At 47.2% G+C, this 18803-nt stretch overlaps 2 protein-coding genes across 18 annotated transcripts in view; one reads left to right on the top strand and one right to left on the bottom strand.

The window, feature by feature from the left end:
- MYH11 (myosin heavy chain 11) overlaps positions 1-1996 on the top strand; it is a 118412-nt gene extending 116416 nt beyond the window's left edge. For all 8 annotated transcript variants that reach the window (XR_011424791.1, XR_011424790.1, XM_023616273.2 and 5 more), the window contains one exon: positions 1303-1996. Coding sequence is in view for 4 of the 8 variants with exons in the window: in XM_023616271.2 (XP_023472039.1) it covers positions 1303-1435 (133 nt within the window). In the remaining 4 variants the exon portion in view is untranslated. The remainder of the gene's footprint in view (positions 1-1302) is intronic.
- Positions 1997-2864: 868 nt separating this feature from the next.
- NDE1 (nudE neurodevelopment protein 1) overlaps positions 2865-18803 on the bottom strand; it is a 31463-nt gene continuing 15524 nt past the window's right edge. For 5 of the 10 annotated variants that reach the window (XM_005598888.4, XM_023616274.2, XM_070232260.1 and 2 more), the window contains 6 exons: positions 15380-15528; positions 9190-9326; positions 7559-7738; positions 6129-6220; positions 4928-5079; positions 2865-4140 (listed from right to left, as the gene is read on the bottom strand). In XM_005598888.4, coding sequence (XP_005598945.2) covers positions 4047-4140; positions 4928-5079; positions 6129-6220; positions 7559-7738; positions 9190-9326; positions 15380-15528 — 804 coding nt within the window. In that variant the 3' untranslated portion in view covers positions 2865-4046. Of the gene's footprint in view, positions 4264-4927; positions 5080-6128; positions 6221-7558; positions 7739-9189; positions 9327-15379; positions 15529-17125; positions 17705-18803 lie in introns of those variants that run through there. The other 5 variants (XM_070232264.1, XM_023616276.2, XM_070232263.1 and 2 more) reach the window with 3 other exon arrangements.

Here is an 18803-nt window from a genome sequence, read left to right on the forward strand (position 1 = left end):
GTTGGGAGTGGCTGTAACTTTAAGTATTTATTCCTGATCGCTGCACCTCGGCAAGGATCACTCGCTGGACCCGGTGGGCTTTCCGAGCCGGGGTTTCTCCCACCCTCGGACCCCAAAAGGCTCCTGTTGGGAGTTCCCCTTCCCAGCGATCAGGAATCCCTGGGCCTTGCTTGTGCCTCCAGTCTCACCTGTCTTGAGTTGTCCCTTTGACTAAAGAACCGGTAACTCGGGTGGGCTCACCCGTGTGGCTTCTCTGTCTGGTCTCTGTGTGGCAAAGTGGGTCGCTGTGTCACGAAAAGTCTGCTTTCTTCTTAGACATCCTGAAATAAGTTAGGACGTGTCCTCTGATCAGGACAAACAGGGCCGGATGGCCGGAGCCCAACACCATTATTTGTTGTGACCCCTGAAAACACAGCGAACGTTTTTTTCCAAACGGCGGGGGGCGGGGTTAAGTGCAGGTGCATCCGACGTTTCCTCCTCCTGCCTGGCCCGCCCTCCTCGGCAGAGGCTCCCTGCAGGTGACAGGGCAGGCCCTGGTGGTAACTCAGGGCACCCACAGGACAGAGAAGAGGAGATGGGTGCGGTTAGGGACAGAGAGAAAGGGTGTTTTAGCCAGAGCTAAAATACACCTTGCATTAACATTAACTTATTTTCCTAACAAATATTCATTGAACACCTTTACGTGCCATGCAGTGACTGCAGTGGTCAGCAAAACCCAGACGAGATGCCCGCCCTGCGGGAACTCAGTGCGAGAATTCTGCTGCACAAAAGCAGGGGGCGCTGTGTTGCCTTTAAGCAGAGAGCACCCACGCGGTGTCCACGCAGTGACCTCCTTCCCTCTCAAGGCTGCCCTTGATGCTCATGTTCACCTTTTTCCACCTGAAAAGCTAAAACCCAAACCCTTCCCCTTCTACCCTTCTGAAGGGCAGGAGGCGCAGAATGAACACATGTTCTCCTCCAGACCTGCCCCACGGGGTGTGAATAAACCCCTGAGGGGTGTCAGCCCTCACGTCTCTTTTTTTCTTCTTTTCTAAGTAAAAGACCACAGCAGATCAGAATCCTGGGGGTCATCAAGTGAGCAGGCCAGATATTTTTGACAGCAGAGGGTCCTGCTCTGAAAAAATCAACTTTGCCCCCATCCCCAGACCCTGAGAGTGGTCAGGATTTGTTGACTCCGCCCTGAATATTTGCGCCTCGTTTGTTTTGAGTTTGTGTGTGTTTTTTTGCCCCTTCTAACGATCTCTTCCAGCCTCGAGGGAGATTTCTGTACTAAAGAAACATGTGTTTTCTTACGACCCACAGGCGAGGAAACGAGACCTCTTTCGTTCCCTCCCGAAGGACTGGAGGACGCCGAGTTATTGAAAACGCGGATGGTTCAGAGGAGGAAGTGGATGCGCGCGATGCAGACTTCAACGGAACCAAAGCCAGTGAATAAGCAACTTGCTCAGAACAGAAACAAAACCCAGTGGACTCTGCTTAGCACGGTCTAAATCCATTTTCAAATTCCAAACATCACAGACACCCCTCACGATGAACATAGAAACCACCATCGATTAAAGTTTTGAATGATGACCCAAATGGGAAAAACCCGACAGGAGACACAGGCACACCCGCTCCCTCCATCATTGAATTGTGCAGAGGTTTTGAGTCTTTAGAAAAATATATCCACGGTAACTAATCACTGGCAACTTAGTTTACATGAAATGGGGAGAAAGCCACCAAAATGGGTGCCACTGCCCCTCCCCCCCCCCAAGCCATTCCCTAACCTGCGTACCCTTCCAACATCTGGAGCAGGCCCTCGCGTGAGAATTCTCTTCCCCTCCTGGTTACACACGTCAGATGCACACAGTTCACTGAGACCAAGAGCCTTCCGTAGTCACGTGGATTAGAAAGGGGGACACTGCTCCGACAGGAAGAGCAGGAATGCGACACTGTTTTAAATGCACCCCGATTGTACTTAAGGACACCCTCACTAATAAAAAGACATAAATCACTAGACCGTGGTCGGCTCTTCTGTTTTTTGCCACAGGGTGCAAGAACGGGAAGCTTTCTTTTCCATTCCTCCCAACGACCCTATGAAGGCAGGGTTATTATTTCATCAATGGGGAATCTGAGGCCTAGAGAGGTGAAATAAATTGTCCAAGGTCCCCCGGCTGGCAAACAAGAGGCGGCGCAGAGATGCAAAGCGAGTCTGTGGTGCGGGGCTTCCCCAACGGGAAGGCGCCAGCCCCAGGCTCAGGGAGGCAGAAGGTGACCAGAAAGAACATCTTTCTCAGGCAAAACCAAAGTGTCTATAATGTGAAGGATACGAGAGTTCCTTAAATTTCTAAGTTAAAACACAAGACTCTGCCCGGCACGGGTTGACAAATTTTTTCTATAAAGGTCAGAGAGTAAATATTTTAGTCTACATATGGTCTCTATTGCATACTTTTTTTTTTTTTAAACAACCCTTTAAAAACATAAAAACCATTCACAGCACGAGGGCCACAGAAAACCAGGCCAAGGGCCCTTCCCTCCTCATCTGGAGTGTTCCAGACAGAGATCCCGTGGCAAAAATTCTATTCAACACAACCAATTCCATCCATCGCCTCCGTGGCACCACATAGATCCGAGGAGAGAGGAAATATGGAAACCGAGAGGCCTCAGCTGAATGACCATATGCTAACACACCCTGAATAACACGCAAACATCCCAAACACAGCTCTCCGAAGCTGACTCGGATGGAAATTTTTAAAAAGTAGGTTTTTTTTCATATTTAGTTACTTCGTTAAAAAACAAGAGTTTCTCACCACCCTACGAGCAAAGCCAGAAGGACAAGCATACGAAGCAGCATTCGCTGACCACCATCACAGACTAGTTGAATGTGAGTTTCCCTTGATTTTATTGTGCTTTTAAAAAAATAAAAGTACATCTTTTAGCGAGACAGGTTAGAATGTTTCTAGGGTAACTAGTGGGCACTGAAGTTTAGTTCGCTGTTGAATTTCAGCAGCACTTGGAAAGGTCTATTTTCAACACAAGGATATTTTTGCTGTTCTTTTGGAAAAATAACTTAGTAACAAAAGGAAGGGTGTTAAGCCGCATGCGTGCTCCTGAATTCATGTGTTCCTTTTACTTGCATCCAGAAGCATGACAACAATTCACCAGGAGCAGGGGTAAGCGAGTCCACCGTCTACTTGGATGTCCTGTTTTCTTTTCTTCTGTGACGAGGAAGCTTCCAAGAACACTCCTGCTGGTTTCATCTCATTTGAAGGTCACCCTGATCGTTTCATTATGGCTCTGAATGAAGTCCCGTTCTTAGGGGCTGCATTACCAAGGCCACTCCACCCCAAGGACCCTCTGGGTCCTGACACAGAGGTCACCTCCAGGCCAGGCAGAAAGGCTCAGGAAAACGAGCGGTCAGGACTGATATAAAGAGGACACAGATTTTCCACTGACCTGGTCCACACGCAATTTATACTAAAACTCAAGCACACCTCGAAACGCTCGAGGAGGGGCAGATTAAAAAGTCTTGGAGGTCCACACACCACAGTTTCAAAATGCCCCTGCCTGTTCCACCCCTCGCTCCTGGACGTGGTGTCAGGGCACCCATCCTTGCTGGGCCGTAGAGCATTCGGAGATTTTGCTCTGGAAGACAGCCCCAGCCGAGTGGGGGCTGCACTGAGCCTGAGATGGGCTCAGATCCAACTTTTAAGGCATCTCCAGACATTTTAAAAAAACACCTCTCAAGACCAATCAGGACTCGGGTGAGCTCAAAAGGACAGGGCAGCCCCGGCACCCACATCTCAGAGCCCTTCCAGAGGGTCTAGTCTGCCCCCGTCCGTTTGCAACACACCACAAAAAGAGGCTGGAGATTCAGAGACATTTCCCGGGGGGACAGCCACCAGGGGCCACAGGTGATGGCCTCAGTCACTGGCTAGTGTGACTGCTTGCTTTCTATTCCTCAAACTAACCTAAAAAACCCAAAAACCTAGTTTAAAGAAAGGTAGGGAAGAAATGGTAACAACTCCCACACAGACAACCAGGGACTCCGGCTTCCGTGAAATGTCCTAAAGCAACATCTTGACTACACCCTGGGCTGGCGGCAGCGATGGTGAGGAAATATTTGAAGGCGGCTTCCCAAATTCCAGGCGTTTTCCCAACCTTCAGACAGAGCAAACCAAGTTAAGCAGACATTACAGACTGGCTAGCATCGGGGCCCAGAGAGTAACAGGAGTGACTCTTAAGAGTCAGGAGCAGTTTCCCACTGGGTCTCAATTTTCTCTCCTGTGAAACGAAGAAAAGGACACTGGCTGTCTAGCTCTCACATCCCCAAGGCCACACAAAAAAGCCCAGCCACAGAAGGCCCCCTAAAAACATCCACTTCTAAAGGTCTGGAAGTGACGTGCATGCCGTGGAAAACGACTCTTCATCTCCCGTCATCTGTCTGCCACAGACCCACCAAGCGTGTGGTGGCCTGGGGTCCCGGGAGATGGCGACACATCTTAGAAAATCCCCAAATCGGGAAGTTGCCCTGCTTTTCTTCAGGAAAGAAAATAAATGACGCTGTTCGAGGCCAGAGTTGTGTTTTCCAACCGGGTGACTGGCTTCAGGAATCTAGTCTGGCTGGAATTTAGTGGCAGTTTCCCAAAGGTTCTAAAAGATTAAAATTTTTAAAAAATCCTCTTCTGGGGGAAGCAGAGCCATGTTTGAAGCTCGAGGTCCAAATAAGGGACTTATACAGGACGTGCTCATAGCACGACCAGGAGTCGGGGCCGCAGAACCAAGTAACAACGAGCCTCTCCCTGGCCGTTTGCCCAAACCAGATGACACAGCTAACTGTCTCGTGGGACAGGACATAAGGATCACTGGCAGAATCCTGCATCTTTTAAAAAATGGCTATTGGTCTGGGGTTAGAGGCCCCCACCTGGAGTAGAGAGAAGGTACTGACCCTTTATCACCCAGAGGCACACTGCTGCTGCTGGGCCGTCTGTCACCGCCGTCTCTGTTCTTGCTCCCCCGCCCTACGGCCGGGCCACTTGTCCGGTTGGGGGACTGCTCGTAGACGAAGTTCCGGCAGGATGCAAGCTTGGACTCCAGCGCCTGGAGAGAGACAGGCTTTCATCTCTCAAGTTCAAGACCAGAACTCTTCTCTCTCCCCGGAGCATGGACGCAGACCACAAACTCAAACGGTGGTCCTCAACTCGTGTTATGTGTTGGAATTCCAAAGTGGGGCCCCAAAGGAATCCATGTACATCCATGTCTTAGAACCGCTGGCGTAAGATATTTAGAAGCTTCCTGGAAAAATCACTAACCCTGCCTGTTAGCCACCTCTGCCCACAGGAAACGTGAAATCAGCTTTTGGAATCATTCACTCTTATTTACCCTGTGAAACACGCAGAGTGGCAGGGGATCTGAACAAGGACTTCGCCTTGCTGTAAACAGACCCCGTGAAAATCCCAAGGGCACTGAGACCACCCAGGCTTCCCCATACTCTAACTGTGCAAAGAATTAAAACAGAGACCTGTTTAATATAACAGAAAATCGGACAACTAAAGCCAAAAGTGAAAACACAAGAAATGAGTTGCAAGTTTCTAGTAAGTTGCAGCTCCAAATACATACATTCTGGCTGATGACAGAATGGCAGGATTTAAGTTACGTAGCCTTCCAGGCATCACTTTTAAAAATAAAACAAACGCGGACAAAGGATACCTAGGGTATTTCCTAAGCACAAAAGAATCCTTGCCTATAATTAACATAAAACCTGTAAAGTCAAGTTCTCTGCCCTAGCCTTTTAAGATTTTCTTTTTAACTCTCTGAGAAATAAAAAAAAGAGAGAAGGCAATTTGTAAATGCTTCTCAGTTTTTTTCAAATTGAGAAAAAAATCAGGCATCATCTGAATTTCCCAAATTCCAAGGAGAAATGGTACGCAGAAAGAAATCCCAAGGGTTCCAAAGGATGGCTTAGATTCAGAGCCTGGGGTGTCTGTCAATAACAACGCCCTCAGAGGCTCAATGGTTCTGAGGGACGTGACAGAACCAGAGCTCCACCTAAAACACGTCAAGCCTCTGTTAAAGGGGACGGAACTGGTCGGGTCACCCTCTCGAACACCCCGAAGACAGGCCAGAAGCCTGCCTGACCGCCGTCTCACCCCCACTTTCCGCAGCAGGTCTCCCACGATGTTGAGGGCCGATATCCGGGCTGCAGGCGTGAGGGGGGTCCCCCCGGTGGAGTCGTCCAGACCTGGGCGACAGAGGACAGCACACATCACACCAGCCGGCGCCATGAGTCTGAGCTCTGACATCTCTAGATGCGAAACCCAGGGAGCGGGCGACGGAAGCAAGCTCTCCCCTTCGAGTCCAGATGCTGCCCTGGTTCATTCAGTAGTAAACTGTCTAACATAGTCAGAGTCTGTTTAATGACCAACCTTTTGCAGCCTTACAGTGACTATATTAAATATTTATGTTGACATGCTACTCTCTGGAAACAAAGCCAAAACAAGCCCTCTTGAAATTCTAGGAACTCCATACAGTTAGTCAGTATGCGCAGCATCTGGGCAAGCCACATGAATAAGGGTTCCACTGTACAGAGCCCCTCTCTTCACAGCCGGGCTCAGGGACCAGGAGCCCCAGCATCACTTGGGAGCCTGTTACAAGCGCAGGCTCCCAGGGCCCACCCAGACCTGCTAAATCTGAGGTGCGCCAAACAAGAGGCCCAGCTGAGTCGTGCGCACATGAACGTGTGGAAAACGCTGCTCTAGACTGGGGTTCTGGAACTCTCACCAGTCTCTTCATCCCAGGGGACAAGCTAAGGGAGAAGGCAGTACATGGTCATGTAAAGCCTGGAGCCGGCCTGCCAGGGCTGGAAGCAACGCTGCCATCCACCAGCTGTGTGACTTCAGGCGAGCTCCTTAACTCAGAGCCTCAGTCTCCTCATCTGTCGAATGGGGACAGCACTGACATTACCTGCACCGTGGGCCTGTGGTGAGAATTCAGTGAGGTCATATACAGACGCAGAGCTCTTTAAGCAGAGTGACCGGCACATGCTGAGCACGCAATAATTGTCTATTATTATTATTTGCTATTAAGTGGCCCGATCAGAGACGCACCGTTCATCAGCCAGCAGAAGGGCTGGGGTGAAAACTCAAATTTGTCGCTTTTTACGGCACGGCACAGGTCAAATTGCCTCCACTTCTAGATACATGTATTGCTGGACCCACAAACGGCTTTTTCAATTTCTTATTTGGTTACTGAAATTTTAAATTTGGGAGATTTCATATTCAACAGGAGGACTGCTGGCTTCTGGGGAAGGATGGAAATGTCTGCTGATGCTGGGCCGACATTTCTTGTGGTAGGAGCAGAGTGGCAGCAGCCCCCTCCAGGTGAGGCTTCTATTTCCCATTTCACCACAGACTCCACTGCTCCCTACTGCCTCACACCCAAGGGGCTCCTCTCACGGACCCCAGTGGTCTGCCCCTGGGAACACGCCAGTTTGCTCCCTGTTCTACAGCCTGGTCCAGTTTCTCTCCCACCCAGGAAAGCTTTGTGAAACAAAGATCCTCCTCATTCCCGTTCCGCTTACCGCGTCGGAACATCCCAGGTGTGTTGAAGCTAGAGCTGGGTCCTCGATGAGCTATGGGAGTTGACGGCACGGAGCCAGTGGCCTGCACCGCCGTGTCTGTCCTTTCAGCTTCCACCGAGCTGGGCTTGGGGGTCCTGGGTTTCTCCTGCTTTTGCTGCACAGCCAATTCCTGCCGCAAATCTGGGCCAGGAAAAGGATTCGGATTAAGTCCTTGCTTTGGGTGACGGGGTCGGGGGAAGGGCAGCAGCAGACGCACATTAGGGAAAAGAAAAGAAGTACCCGGGGGAAAATTCCAGGTGGAAACCCTGAACGAAGTAAAACCCTCAAGACAGACCTTGCCTGGCAAGCCTGTAAAACTACGTGATTTTTCCTTTGAGTAAAAACAAAAAAGGTTTAAAAATTTTTAAACACTATGGCAGTAATATACTAAGGCTTTTATTGTTTCGAAAATATTCCACGGTGGCCGGGTATATAGAATACTAAGTGAAAATATGCTTTCCCAACCCATCCTCCTCACTCCTAATCACTGTAACACGGGGAGATCTTTTCAACTCTTCTCTGCATGTTCATATGTAGTTTATGTGCATATCTATCAAGCATATAATAGGAATAATTTTTATTAAGCATAAATAAAAACAACATCTACTGTCTATGACTTATCTTCCTCTCTTCAAGGGTATGTCTTAATCTTTCTAGAACTACGTTATATCTATACCGTGTTTAACAGTTGCTTAACATTCCACAAAATAAATCTATGTAATTTATTTAACTACTTCATTTCTGATGGACATTTAAGAACAACTACCTTCAACCTTAAGGGTTCTTTCTTTTTAATCCCCCTTCCAGTGCCTAGACGTTAGAAACTAGATTAATGTTATAGACAATTAATTGGGACTTTAAAGAAAATCTCGAGGGCCAGCCTGGTGGCGCAGCAGTTAAGTTCGCGTGCTCCGCTTCGGCAGCCCGGGGATCGCCAGTTCAGATCCCAGGTGCGGACCTGTTCCCCATGGCAAGCCATGCTGTGGCAGGCGTCCCACATAAAAAGTAGAGGAAGATAGGCACGGATATTCGCTCAGGGCCAGTCTTCCTCAGCAAAAAGAGGAGGACTGGCGGCAGATGTTAGCTCAGGGCTAATCTTCCTCACCAAAAAAAAAAAAATCTCTATGCACCCGATTTGGATGATTCATTAACGTCTTGTCTTGTCATGGGTGGAAAGCTCCACCTCTGGAACTAACTTCCAAAGAGCAAATGCTCCTGCGGTTTCAGAGTTCTAAGCCACAGTTATCAGTTGCCACAGAGTCACAAAAATAACGGGCTAGCAAGCAATTCCATCCATCGGAATCTCCTCCCCACAAAACTCCTGTGCTCCTACTGAGCATAAAGCCGGTGGTGGGTTTAAACGCCCACAAGGGCTCTTTAGAGAATCTGATAATTCTTAGCACGGGGTGGGGACCAAGGTGAGAGCCTGCCCGGGTGGGCCCACGCCCTCTGACCCGATGGCCTGTGTGCCCAGCAGGGCGTGGATTCCCAGCAAAGGTAACACTGGGCAATGCGGAGGGACAAGACACTCTCAGTGGGGAGAGGGGACAACGCCGGTGAGGGCACACGGAACACAACCAAGGCCTCCTGACCTCTGGCTTCGTCCTTCAGTCGCTGAACAGATTCCAGGAGATTCTCCTTCTCATCGAGTTCGCTCTCCAGGAAGGCGTTTCTTTCAATGGCTTGATTCAAGCGTTGCTCGAAGTCTTCCAGAGACATGATCGTGGCCCTGGGGAAGAGAGAAGCAAAGCCGTCCGGGAGGGCAAACAGCAGCATCCATCTGGCGCCCACAGGGTCAGATCACGGGGTGCGAGTCCAGCACCGGCCCTTCTCGGATCCCCCGGACCTGAGCGACCCCTGCATCTTCCGGGACCCCGCTCTTTACCTGCAGAAGAGGAATCGTCTTAGACAACAAGGGGCCCGAGGCTGACCCGAGGGTTAAATGAGATCACGTCCACACGGCACTCAGCAGTGCCAAGGTCTTATTGGGACCACGTGCCGGACCCAGTGGACGGCCAAGAGCGGCACCCTCCATGTGCCCCTGGAGACTCGTAATGCAAACAGTATTCGGAATATCCTACTAAAATGCATACAGGAGGCAATCACATGCATTTAAACAGATAGGAGAGACCGTCTTTAATCTCTCACTTACCTTAAAAAGTTTTAAAAAGTTCAAAATGCCCAGCCCCAGCCCAGCGGCCCTGCTAACAACCACTTCTTGCGAACACTGTAGACATTTCCCTGGAACGCTGCGCTAAAGGCACTGAGGAGGGCTGCAATAAAGAAATCGGTTTAACCCCGAGGCACAGGAGGCAGCCTGCCAGTTTCCTCGTACATAAAGCGGGGGTAGTACTGGTCCCTCCACGTGGGAATGGGGGACAAGTAGAGGAACACACGAAGCACGCAGGAGACGTTCCCGCAAAATAAAATGCCAGCCATTTTTATTATCGACCCCGTGTTTGTCTCCAGAAAACCCTGAACATCCTGCCGATTGTGTCTCACGGTGGTTAGGAGCGTGTGTAGAGTGGAAGCCAAGAGTCCACACCTGGCTCTTCCGCAGAAGATGGGCTAAGTGTCCTCGGGCAACTTAACCTCTCTGGGCTCCGGTCCTTCGAGAGCAAAGCGAAGATCTTTCATTCACTTATTCAACACATCCTACTATGTTCAGAGTGAGTCATGTTAGTACTTACCCTCAAAGGGTCTTTAGAGGGAAATACGATCAAGTGACCCAAAGTGCCTGATTAAAAGCAACAAAGGGATAATACCGAAGAGTACAATTCTGGAATCAGTCAAAATGACCCTAAGGCTGACATGTCAAACAACGAAAAAGATACAATACCTAGGAATTCACGCATCCACAAATATGTGAGACTAGCAGGGCACAGAAGGCTTGTTGAAATGCAGACATATGGGGGTTTATGAACAGGAAGACCCAATATCATAAAGAAATCTATTCTTCATAAGTTAACTGATAAAACACCACCCTAATAAAAACATGAATAGGGGGCCAGCCCAGTGGTGCAGCGGTTAAGTTTGCATGTTCCGCTTCAGTGGCCTGGGGTTCACCAGTTCGGATCCTGGGTGCTGACATGGCACCGCTTGGCAAGCCATGCTGTGGTGGGCGTCCCACATATAAAGTAGAGGAAGATGGGCACAGATGTTAGCTCAGGGCCAGTCTTCCTCAGCAAAAAGAGGAGGATTGGCAGTAGGTAGCTCAGGGCTAATCTTCCTCAAAAAAAAAAAAAGTGAGTCTTACAGATGTACAGGAGGGACCATAACGAGCAAACAGCTGATGGTGCTGAGAAATTATTGTTCTTGCAGTAGACTGTCAAATTTTCCAAATATAACAATTACAATTTTACTAGAAAATTGCAATAGTTTAAAGTGTTTTATAAAACTTCAGTATTCCAGAACTTCATTCATCCTATAGTGGTGATTTGGGCCTCTACCCCACCTGATTTTAGCATTCAGTTATTCAGCATTTGGCCAAAATGTGAATCTGATGCGTCTTTAGTTAAAAAAAAAAAAAAAAAGAAACAAAGAAAAAGAAAACATAAAAATGCTAGAAGAAAACATAGGCTAATTGCTTTATAAACCTTGCAGTGTAGCAGGCCCTTCTAACTACGACTGACTGATAAATGTGACTACGTAGGAATCAAATAACTTTTGACAGGAACACATACAACAGACAAAGCTGGAAGACAAATGGCAGGTTCCAAATATTTTCAATTCATATCACAAATATATAAAAGTTTCCCAGAAATTGATTTAGAGAACCCCCTGATTTAAAATTAGGCAAAGATAGAGAGTTCATAGAAAAGGAAATAATACAGTTCTTAACTATATGAAAAGGAACTCAAGGTCACTCATAATTCAGAAATGTACCTATTTCTCACCTATTAGACTGGCAGGAACCCAAAGTTTGAAAACTGCTGTCTTAGTGAAGCTATTTGGAAAAAGGGACTTATAAGCATAGCGGTTGGGAATGTAAATTAGTACAATTCTATAGAGAACAATTGGGCAATAACTATCAAAATCACATACGCATATGTCCTTAGACTCAGCAGTTTCAATTCTGGGAACTTACACCTGTGGAAGCGATGCTCATCTTTACAAAAGAATGGAAAGGCAGCCTATATCCATCCACTGGGGACTAGATAAATTATTATGTGTTATACAAAACCAACCATACAATAGAATACTATGCATTTGAAAAAAAAAAAAAAAGAACAAAGAACGCTCTGTGTCTTAATACAGAAAGATCTCCAAGATCCATTGTTATGTGAAAAAGCAAGAGGTATAACAGTGTGTATAGAATGCTCTTTGGTCGGGGGAAAGAAACAGAAGGGGGGATAATATGAATTTCTATTTTTATTTGCTTGAATTTGCATAAGAAACCTCTACTCCCTTTGTATGTTCCTTCTGAACCACGTGAACGTTCTCTCTCTTTGCGGTAGATGGCGTTATTGGCCTCCAGTCTTCACCCTCTCTGCATCCGCACCCTTGCTGTGGCCTCACTGTGGATGGAAAGTTCTTTACCCATCCCTTGACGTGGCCTGGCCATGTGACTTGCTTTGATCACTAATACATGGGTAGAAATGATGGTATGCCAGTGGCTTGCCAGAAATCAGAACCTACTCTAAAGCCACAGTAATGAAGTCCTTGTGGTACTGGTATAGTCATTCACAAATTGTACACTGGACCAAAATAGAGAATCCAGAATTAAACCCCCGGATATATGTGAGGTTAACATATGGCAGAGTTGAGTCAAATTCAGTGGGAAAAAAAACGGAATTTAATAAATAGTGCTGGTACAAACTGGCTATCCATCCACCTAATGAAAGTAAATCGGACCCATATCTTGTACTTGATACCAAGATAAATTCCAAGTAGATTAAAGGCATAAGTGTAAAACAACGAAACAATAAAAAAATCTTGCCAAAAAAAAAAATTTAAGAGAATACATGCAATCAAAGGACCAAGGGGATTTCCCTAGTGAAGTCTGGAAACCGAGAAACCATAAAAGGAGACATGATTGATGACCTAAAAATGAAAAACGTTTGTATGGAAAATGATACCCCAGACAGAGTCAAAAGACAAAACTCTGTTCCATAAAATATACTTTCAACGCAGGACAAAAGATTAGTAGCAAATATACACTAACAGCCCTTATAAATTCACAAGAAATGAGGTTCCACTTCTGTTAAGGTAGCTTGTATCAGAGCAAACCTCCTATATTATGATTACAAACTCTGGGTAAAAAAAAAAAAAAGTGAAAAACACTGATCTGAAGGCACCAGCAAAAACTGGAAGGGAGCCAACACTTGGAAGAGGGTAACGGGTGGAATGGGTGAATTTGCATCTTTACAAGCTTTTTGCCTACAGCTCTAGTGATAGAAATCCACCACCATGGGGGTGGGGGGGCCTCAAATTCTGCATATAAACTCTTGCCACCTCTCTGGCTGACCCCTGAACCATGCAGGTGCAGGGCAGACTTGAAACAGCCCAGTTAAGGCTAAAAGAAGCAAACAGATTTCAGCTATAGCCCATCAAGGGGAGACAGCTTGGAGTGGGAGTTCAGCCTAGTTATCAAACGAACGAACGAAAACTCAGCAACCTAACAGAATCCATAGTTTCTGCAACACATCATTCACAATGTCCAGAATAGAATCCAAATTTACTAGACATGTGAGGAGGAAGGGAAAGGTGAACCAAACTCAAGAGAAAAGGCCATCACTGGAAATCAACCCTGGGATAAGCCAGATGTTGGAATTAGCAGAAAAGGATTGGAAAGTAGCTATTGTAACTATGCTTAGGGATGTAAAGAAAGCAAGCTCAGTAGAGGAATAGAAATTATTATTATCTTGCTGAAGATGATTTGCCCTGAGCTGACATCTATGCCAGTCTTCCTCTATTTTATATGTGGGATGCCGCCAGAGCGTGACTGATGAGCAGTGCAGGTCCACATCCGGGATCTGAACTCGTGAACCTGGGCTGTGGAAGTGGAGCGTGCCAAACTTAACCACAAGACCATGGGGCCGGCCCCCAGAAATGAATTAAAAAAAAAAAAAAAAAATTCTAGAACTGAAAATACAATATCTAAAATAAAACATTATTGAAATTGGCTTAACAGCAGATTGGAGACAAGAGAAGAAGGAGTCAGTGAACTTGAAACTAGATCAACAGAAATTATCCAATTTGAGGAACCAAGAGAAAAAAATATTGGGGGGGGGGAAAAAACAACAGAGCCTCAGGGACCTGTCTGACAATCACAGGACTAAGGTGTGCAGCTGGTGTCCCAGAAGGACAGGTGAGAAAGAATGGGGCAGCAAAAATCTTTGAAGAAAAAATGACCAAAGTTAAATTTGGCAAAAGACAAATTTACAGACTAAAGAAGCTCAGCAAACCCCTTTCTGGATAAATACACACAAAATCAAGGCCCGTCATAATCAAACTGCTTAAAATCAAAAATAAAGAGAAAAATCTGAGAACAGCCAGGGAAAAACGACACATCACATACAGGGGAGTGACTATTCCAATGAGCACTAACTTCTGACCCAAAGTGAGGAGACCAGAACACCGTGGAACAAAAGTGTTGAAAGAAAAAAACACACCTGTCAACCCAGAATTCTATATCCAGTGGAAATATCTAGAATGAAGGCAAAAGACAGACATTTTCAGATGAACTCAAACTAGAAGAATTCATCGTCAGCAGACATGCACAACAAGAAATCCTAAGGGAAGTTCTTGGAGCTGAAGGGAAATGATAGCAGAGGGAAACCCAGCTCTTCAGGAAGGAAGGAACCAGAAACAGTAAATATGGGTAAATATCAAAGGCTGTCTTTTCACCCTTTTAATTTCTTTAAAACACACTGGGCTTTTTAAAGCAAAAATTATAACAAAGCATTGTTGGAATCCATAGCCCCTGTGGATGTTAACAGTATTCCAGCTCTAGCATAAAGTCTGAGGGTGGTAAAGGAAACTGCAAGCTTGTTGCATTTTACGTGAAATGGAACAATATCAACTAAGTTGGCTGAAAAGCTAAGCATGTATAGCGTGATCCCTAAGATACCACTAGAAAATAATGCAAGAACTGTGGGACAATGCAAATGCCCCATATCTTCACAGGAGTGGGGTTACACAAACACACGCGTTTGTCCAAACCGACGAACTGTGCACTTAAGATGCATGCATGTCACTGTAATGTACATCTAAATTTTTTTTGAAGTGTTTTCCTTGGCGAAAAAAAAGGTGCCTGTCTCAGAGTCATTATTCAATAAATGTTAGTTATTATTGTGAGTATTCTGCTAAGCAACAGAAGATTGGCTTAAGAAATACTACGCTTTGAACATGCTTCTTTCCTTCTTACCTTAGAGCTTTGTTTAGCACACGCTTGTCCTTCTGTCTGGAATGTTCTCATCTCATACTCTTCCCCCCTGCCCCCCCCCCACCCCAACAATGCCTATGCATCCCTGGGTTTTAACCTAAATGGCATTTCCTTTGGGAAGCCCCACCCGACATTCTCATTCTCGCAATGGCCAAATTAACATATCCTTTCACAGGCCCCCACAGCCCCCTGGACTTGCAGCTCTTCCTGCTGTAATTAAGTTGCACTTCTGTGATCATCCATTTCCTATGAGACTGTGAGATCCCTAAGGGCCCTGGCTTTGTTCTGCTCACTGCTGAATTCTCTAAACTCAACACAGTGCCAGGTCCCCAGATGCCGGGGGCAAAAAGCAGAGACCAAGGGCTCCCACACCTGTTTCCTCCCCCTACCCGTACCGTTTTGCTCTTTCCAAGTCATCGTTTGCTTGCTCCAGCTCTCGGATGTATTTCTGCAGTTGATCTTTAATTGCTTTTGTCTGGGCAAGGTCATCCTCCAAGGCTGAGATCTGCCGGTGGCCTTCGGAATGCTGCGTTTCAAACTTCTCCTGAAGGATAAAATCGACACGGAGTGAACGATTTCAGATTCTGATAAGCTATGTTGACCTCCCTTGCCGGCATCTCCTTAAAATCTTGCTGGTTAATCCTGGAATGGATGCTCCCTTGTTATGGTGGATGTGGGTCATCTTGAGCCACTGAGCATCTGTTCCTCCCACTCTGCACAGCCCGCCAGCACCCTGATTTCTTTCGGGGGTTTATCTCTCCCTTATTCTAGGGTCTTAACGGGCCCAGTCTTCCCATCACACTTGCTAAGGAGGTCAAGGGTTCCTCTCACAGCCTCCCACCAGCCGGGACAAGCCTAAACTCAGTCAATGGAACCTTCTCTCCACAGACATGGACTGAAACAAGTAACAGGGGGCTGTCATTCAAAGCTGTCATGTGCCAAGTGCTTCCTGCCTCCCAGCCTCCTGAGCATCTTGTACCCTGTCCCCTCCCAAACCTGGTCTCTGCAGCCTCCCAGTGTCAAGAGGTCCCCAACAATCTTGAAAGCCATCATTTTGCTCAAGGTGTCAAAAGCCACATAAACCTCACTAAGCCTCATCCACAAGGGCAATAGGACTCCACGCCACATGACATCCCCGGATTACAAAGACAACCGCAGGAATCCCGACGACTTCAGGGGCTTATGCCTCACAATCAGAGCAGGACATCACGGACTTGGTTTGACAACTGTTCTGGCTTTGTGATCCAGGGAAGGAGGGGAGGAAAGAAGGAAGGAAGAAACAAACCTTTTTATTAATTACCAACAGCAGCTTAGTGTGACCTGGCTGGTGGTTTCCAAGGCAAGGACAGCCCAGGTGACTTCTCAATGATCTGCTGATGCCCAGCTGTAGCGGCTAACATTTATGGCACGATAACTCTGTGCCAGCCTCTGGGCTCAGGACAGGACCGCTGTTGCCTCATTTAACATCATTTCAGAGATGCGGGGATGGAGGCTTCAGTTACTTCGTTAGCCCTGAGTCAACTGGTGGCAAATGACTGAGCCAAGATCCAGCCGGGGCCCCCTGGGCTCCTGCTCTGCAAAGAGCTATGCTAAACCACCCTCGGCTTTTCCCGTCCAGGTCTTGTAGTTCTGATCACACACACACACATTTCTGCTCTGGCTCCTCTTTCAAATTACTGGCCTTCACCAAACACCCTTACCGAACTTCATGTACACATACAAAACACTCACTTCCCACAGGAAAAGCCCAACGTCTAAATAGAATGTTAAAAAAAAACAAACAGGAAAACTCCTCTTCTTGCCTCAATCGAATAAACAAAGCTGTTGCTAGAAACAGTCTGGATGCACTGGGGAGAGTAATGTAATGGTGCCTAGGTCAGAGAGGCACGGTGGGGGCCACCGAGAAAGAAGAGCATCCACAGAACACACAGATTGTTCACAGGGTGAGGACACGGAGGGCATTCCACATCCCCCGGCCGCTCGCTCCCCTGTGACACTCTGTTTCCTGGCTGTGAGCAGAGGAGGCATCCCCATGCAGGCAAGCCGGGGCAGACCAGGCGCCGTGCACAGTGAATTCCCAGGCGTGGCCCTGATCACCTCGCCCCCACATCAAACGGGAGGATCCTAGGTCATTAACCTACATTCAAAAGCAGGTTCCACGAGGACGCGGGACTCGGCCCTCTCCACTGGCATACAGATTCAGATGGCGCCCTTTGAACTTGCAGACATGAAAAGCTGTTGCTGAAATGTTGCGCTTTCATTTGGGGCTAATTATAATAAGCTGTCAGCTGATGTAGGCATCAATAGACGCTCTGTTTGATCCCTTACAGGCCTTTTTTATTCAGCTGTGATGAATAAGCCAGTTGTCAAGAAGTCTGACTCAGTTGAATACGTTTCTCTTAGGTGACTGGCAAATATGTGCTGGTGGCGGGTCGTCTTTATTCCGGAGTCTTTCTATTTCTCCCCCTGCTCTCTGCTCTGCGTCTCCCGAATCTGTCACGTGGTGGAAACGAAGGTCCTCCGTGGGTTCCGGGGTCTAGTCTTAAAGCGGCGAATTACTCAGTAATTACTGGATATTTATTCAGCATTCAGGGAGGGCCTCTTATCCTCTCCAAACCATCATTCATACCACTGATGTTCTTTCCACACAGCTCTCCATCCCAAGTCCCCTTCAATGTGACAGCTACAACGATTCCTTAGTGCCTATGGCAGGGGTCAGGCTGTTAACAAAATGAGTGAAGTGGGCCAGGTGTAGGGATAAAGCAAGTGACACTTAACCCTCAGTGTCAGAGATTGGGGGGTTTGGACAGCAGTGAGGACTGCGGTGAACCGGAGAATTCTTGCTCCGTCTAAGCAGCCACGACTCGGCTTTTTGCTAGCGTGGCAGAGTACAAGCCTGATGTGGCCAGATCCGCCCAATTCTCAAAGGAAGTCAGAAATCTAGATTTTTACAGGAAGCCTCACAACTTTGAACATTAAGTATTTCAAAAACACTAAAAATAGAAATTTTACTATCAAAAGAATCAACTGTATACAGACGTGGAATTCTTGTTAATAAAAGCATGGGGAAGTATTTATAAGGAAGTCTATCGCTGTCTGCAATCCACTTTGAAATGCATCAAAAAATACGACAGATTGATGGATGGCAAAAGGCAAGTATGGCAAAGGTGACTGCTACAGCCAGCCCTGACAGCCTAGTGGTTAGAGTTCAGCACACTCAGCCTCCGCGGCCGGGGTTCAGTTCCTGGGCACAGAACCACACCGCTTGTCTGTCGGCAGCCATGCTGTGGTGGTGGCTAATGCAGAAGAACTAGAATGATCTACAACTAGGATAGACAACTATGCACTGGGGCTTTGGGGAAGGAAAAAAAAAAGGAGGAAGATTGGCAACAGATATTAGCTCAGGGTGAATCTTTCCCCCAAAAAATAAAAGGTTACTGTGAGAACCTGGGTGGTGGATATACAGGTGTTTACTGGAAAATTCTTTCAACCTTGCTGTGTGCTTGAACACTTTGATGAGAAAACGTTGAATAAAAACCACTAAAGGCTAACGGACAACATCTGTGGGCAGACGGATCTGTAGATGGTCAGTATGGGCCCTGTGGTCTATGACACAAAAACCTGAACTCCACTGCTCAGCTTCCAAGGTCTCTGGGGTCTTTCCTCTGCCTCTCTCTCTCCATCCCCCAATCCCCAATGCATTTGTTGGTCCCACGCTTTCCCATGTGCCAGTAAAGCCAGGATTCCCCAGGTCCACGTGACACTCGTTCTTATCCATGTCTGTGGCAGGTCCAGATTAACTCTTCACCAACCCCTGTG

The sequence above is a fragment of the Equus caballus genome, chromosome 13 (assembly GCF_041296265.1).
Source record: "Equus caballus isolate H_3958 breed thoroughbred chromosome 13, TB-T2T, whole genome shotgun sequence".
Taxonomy (NCBI): Eukaryota; Metazoa; Chordata; class Mammalia; order Perissodactyla; family Equidae; genus Equus; species Equus caballus.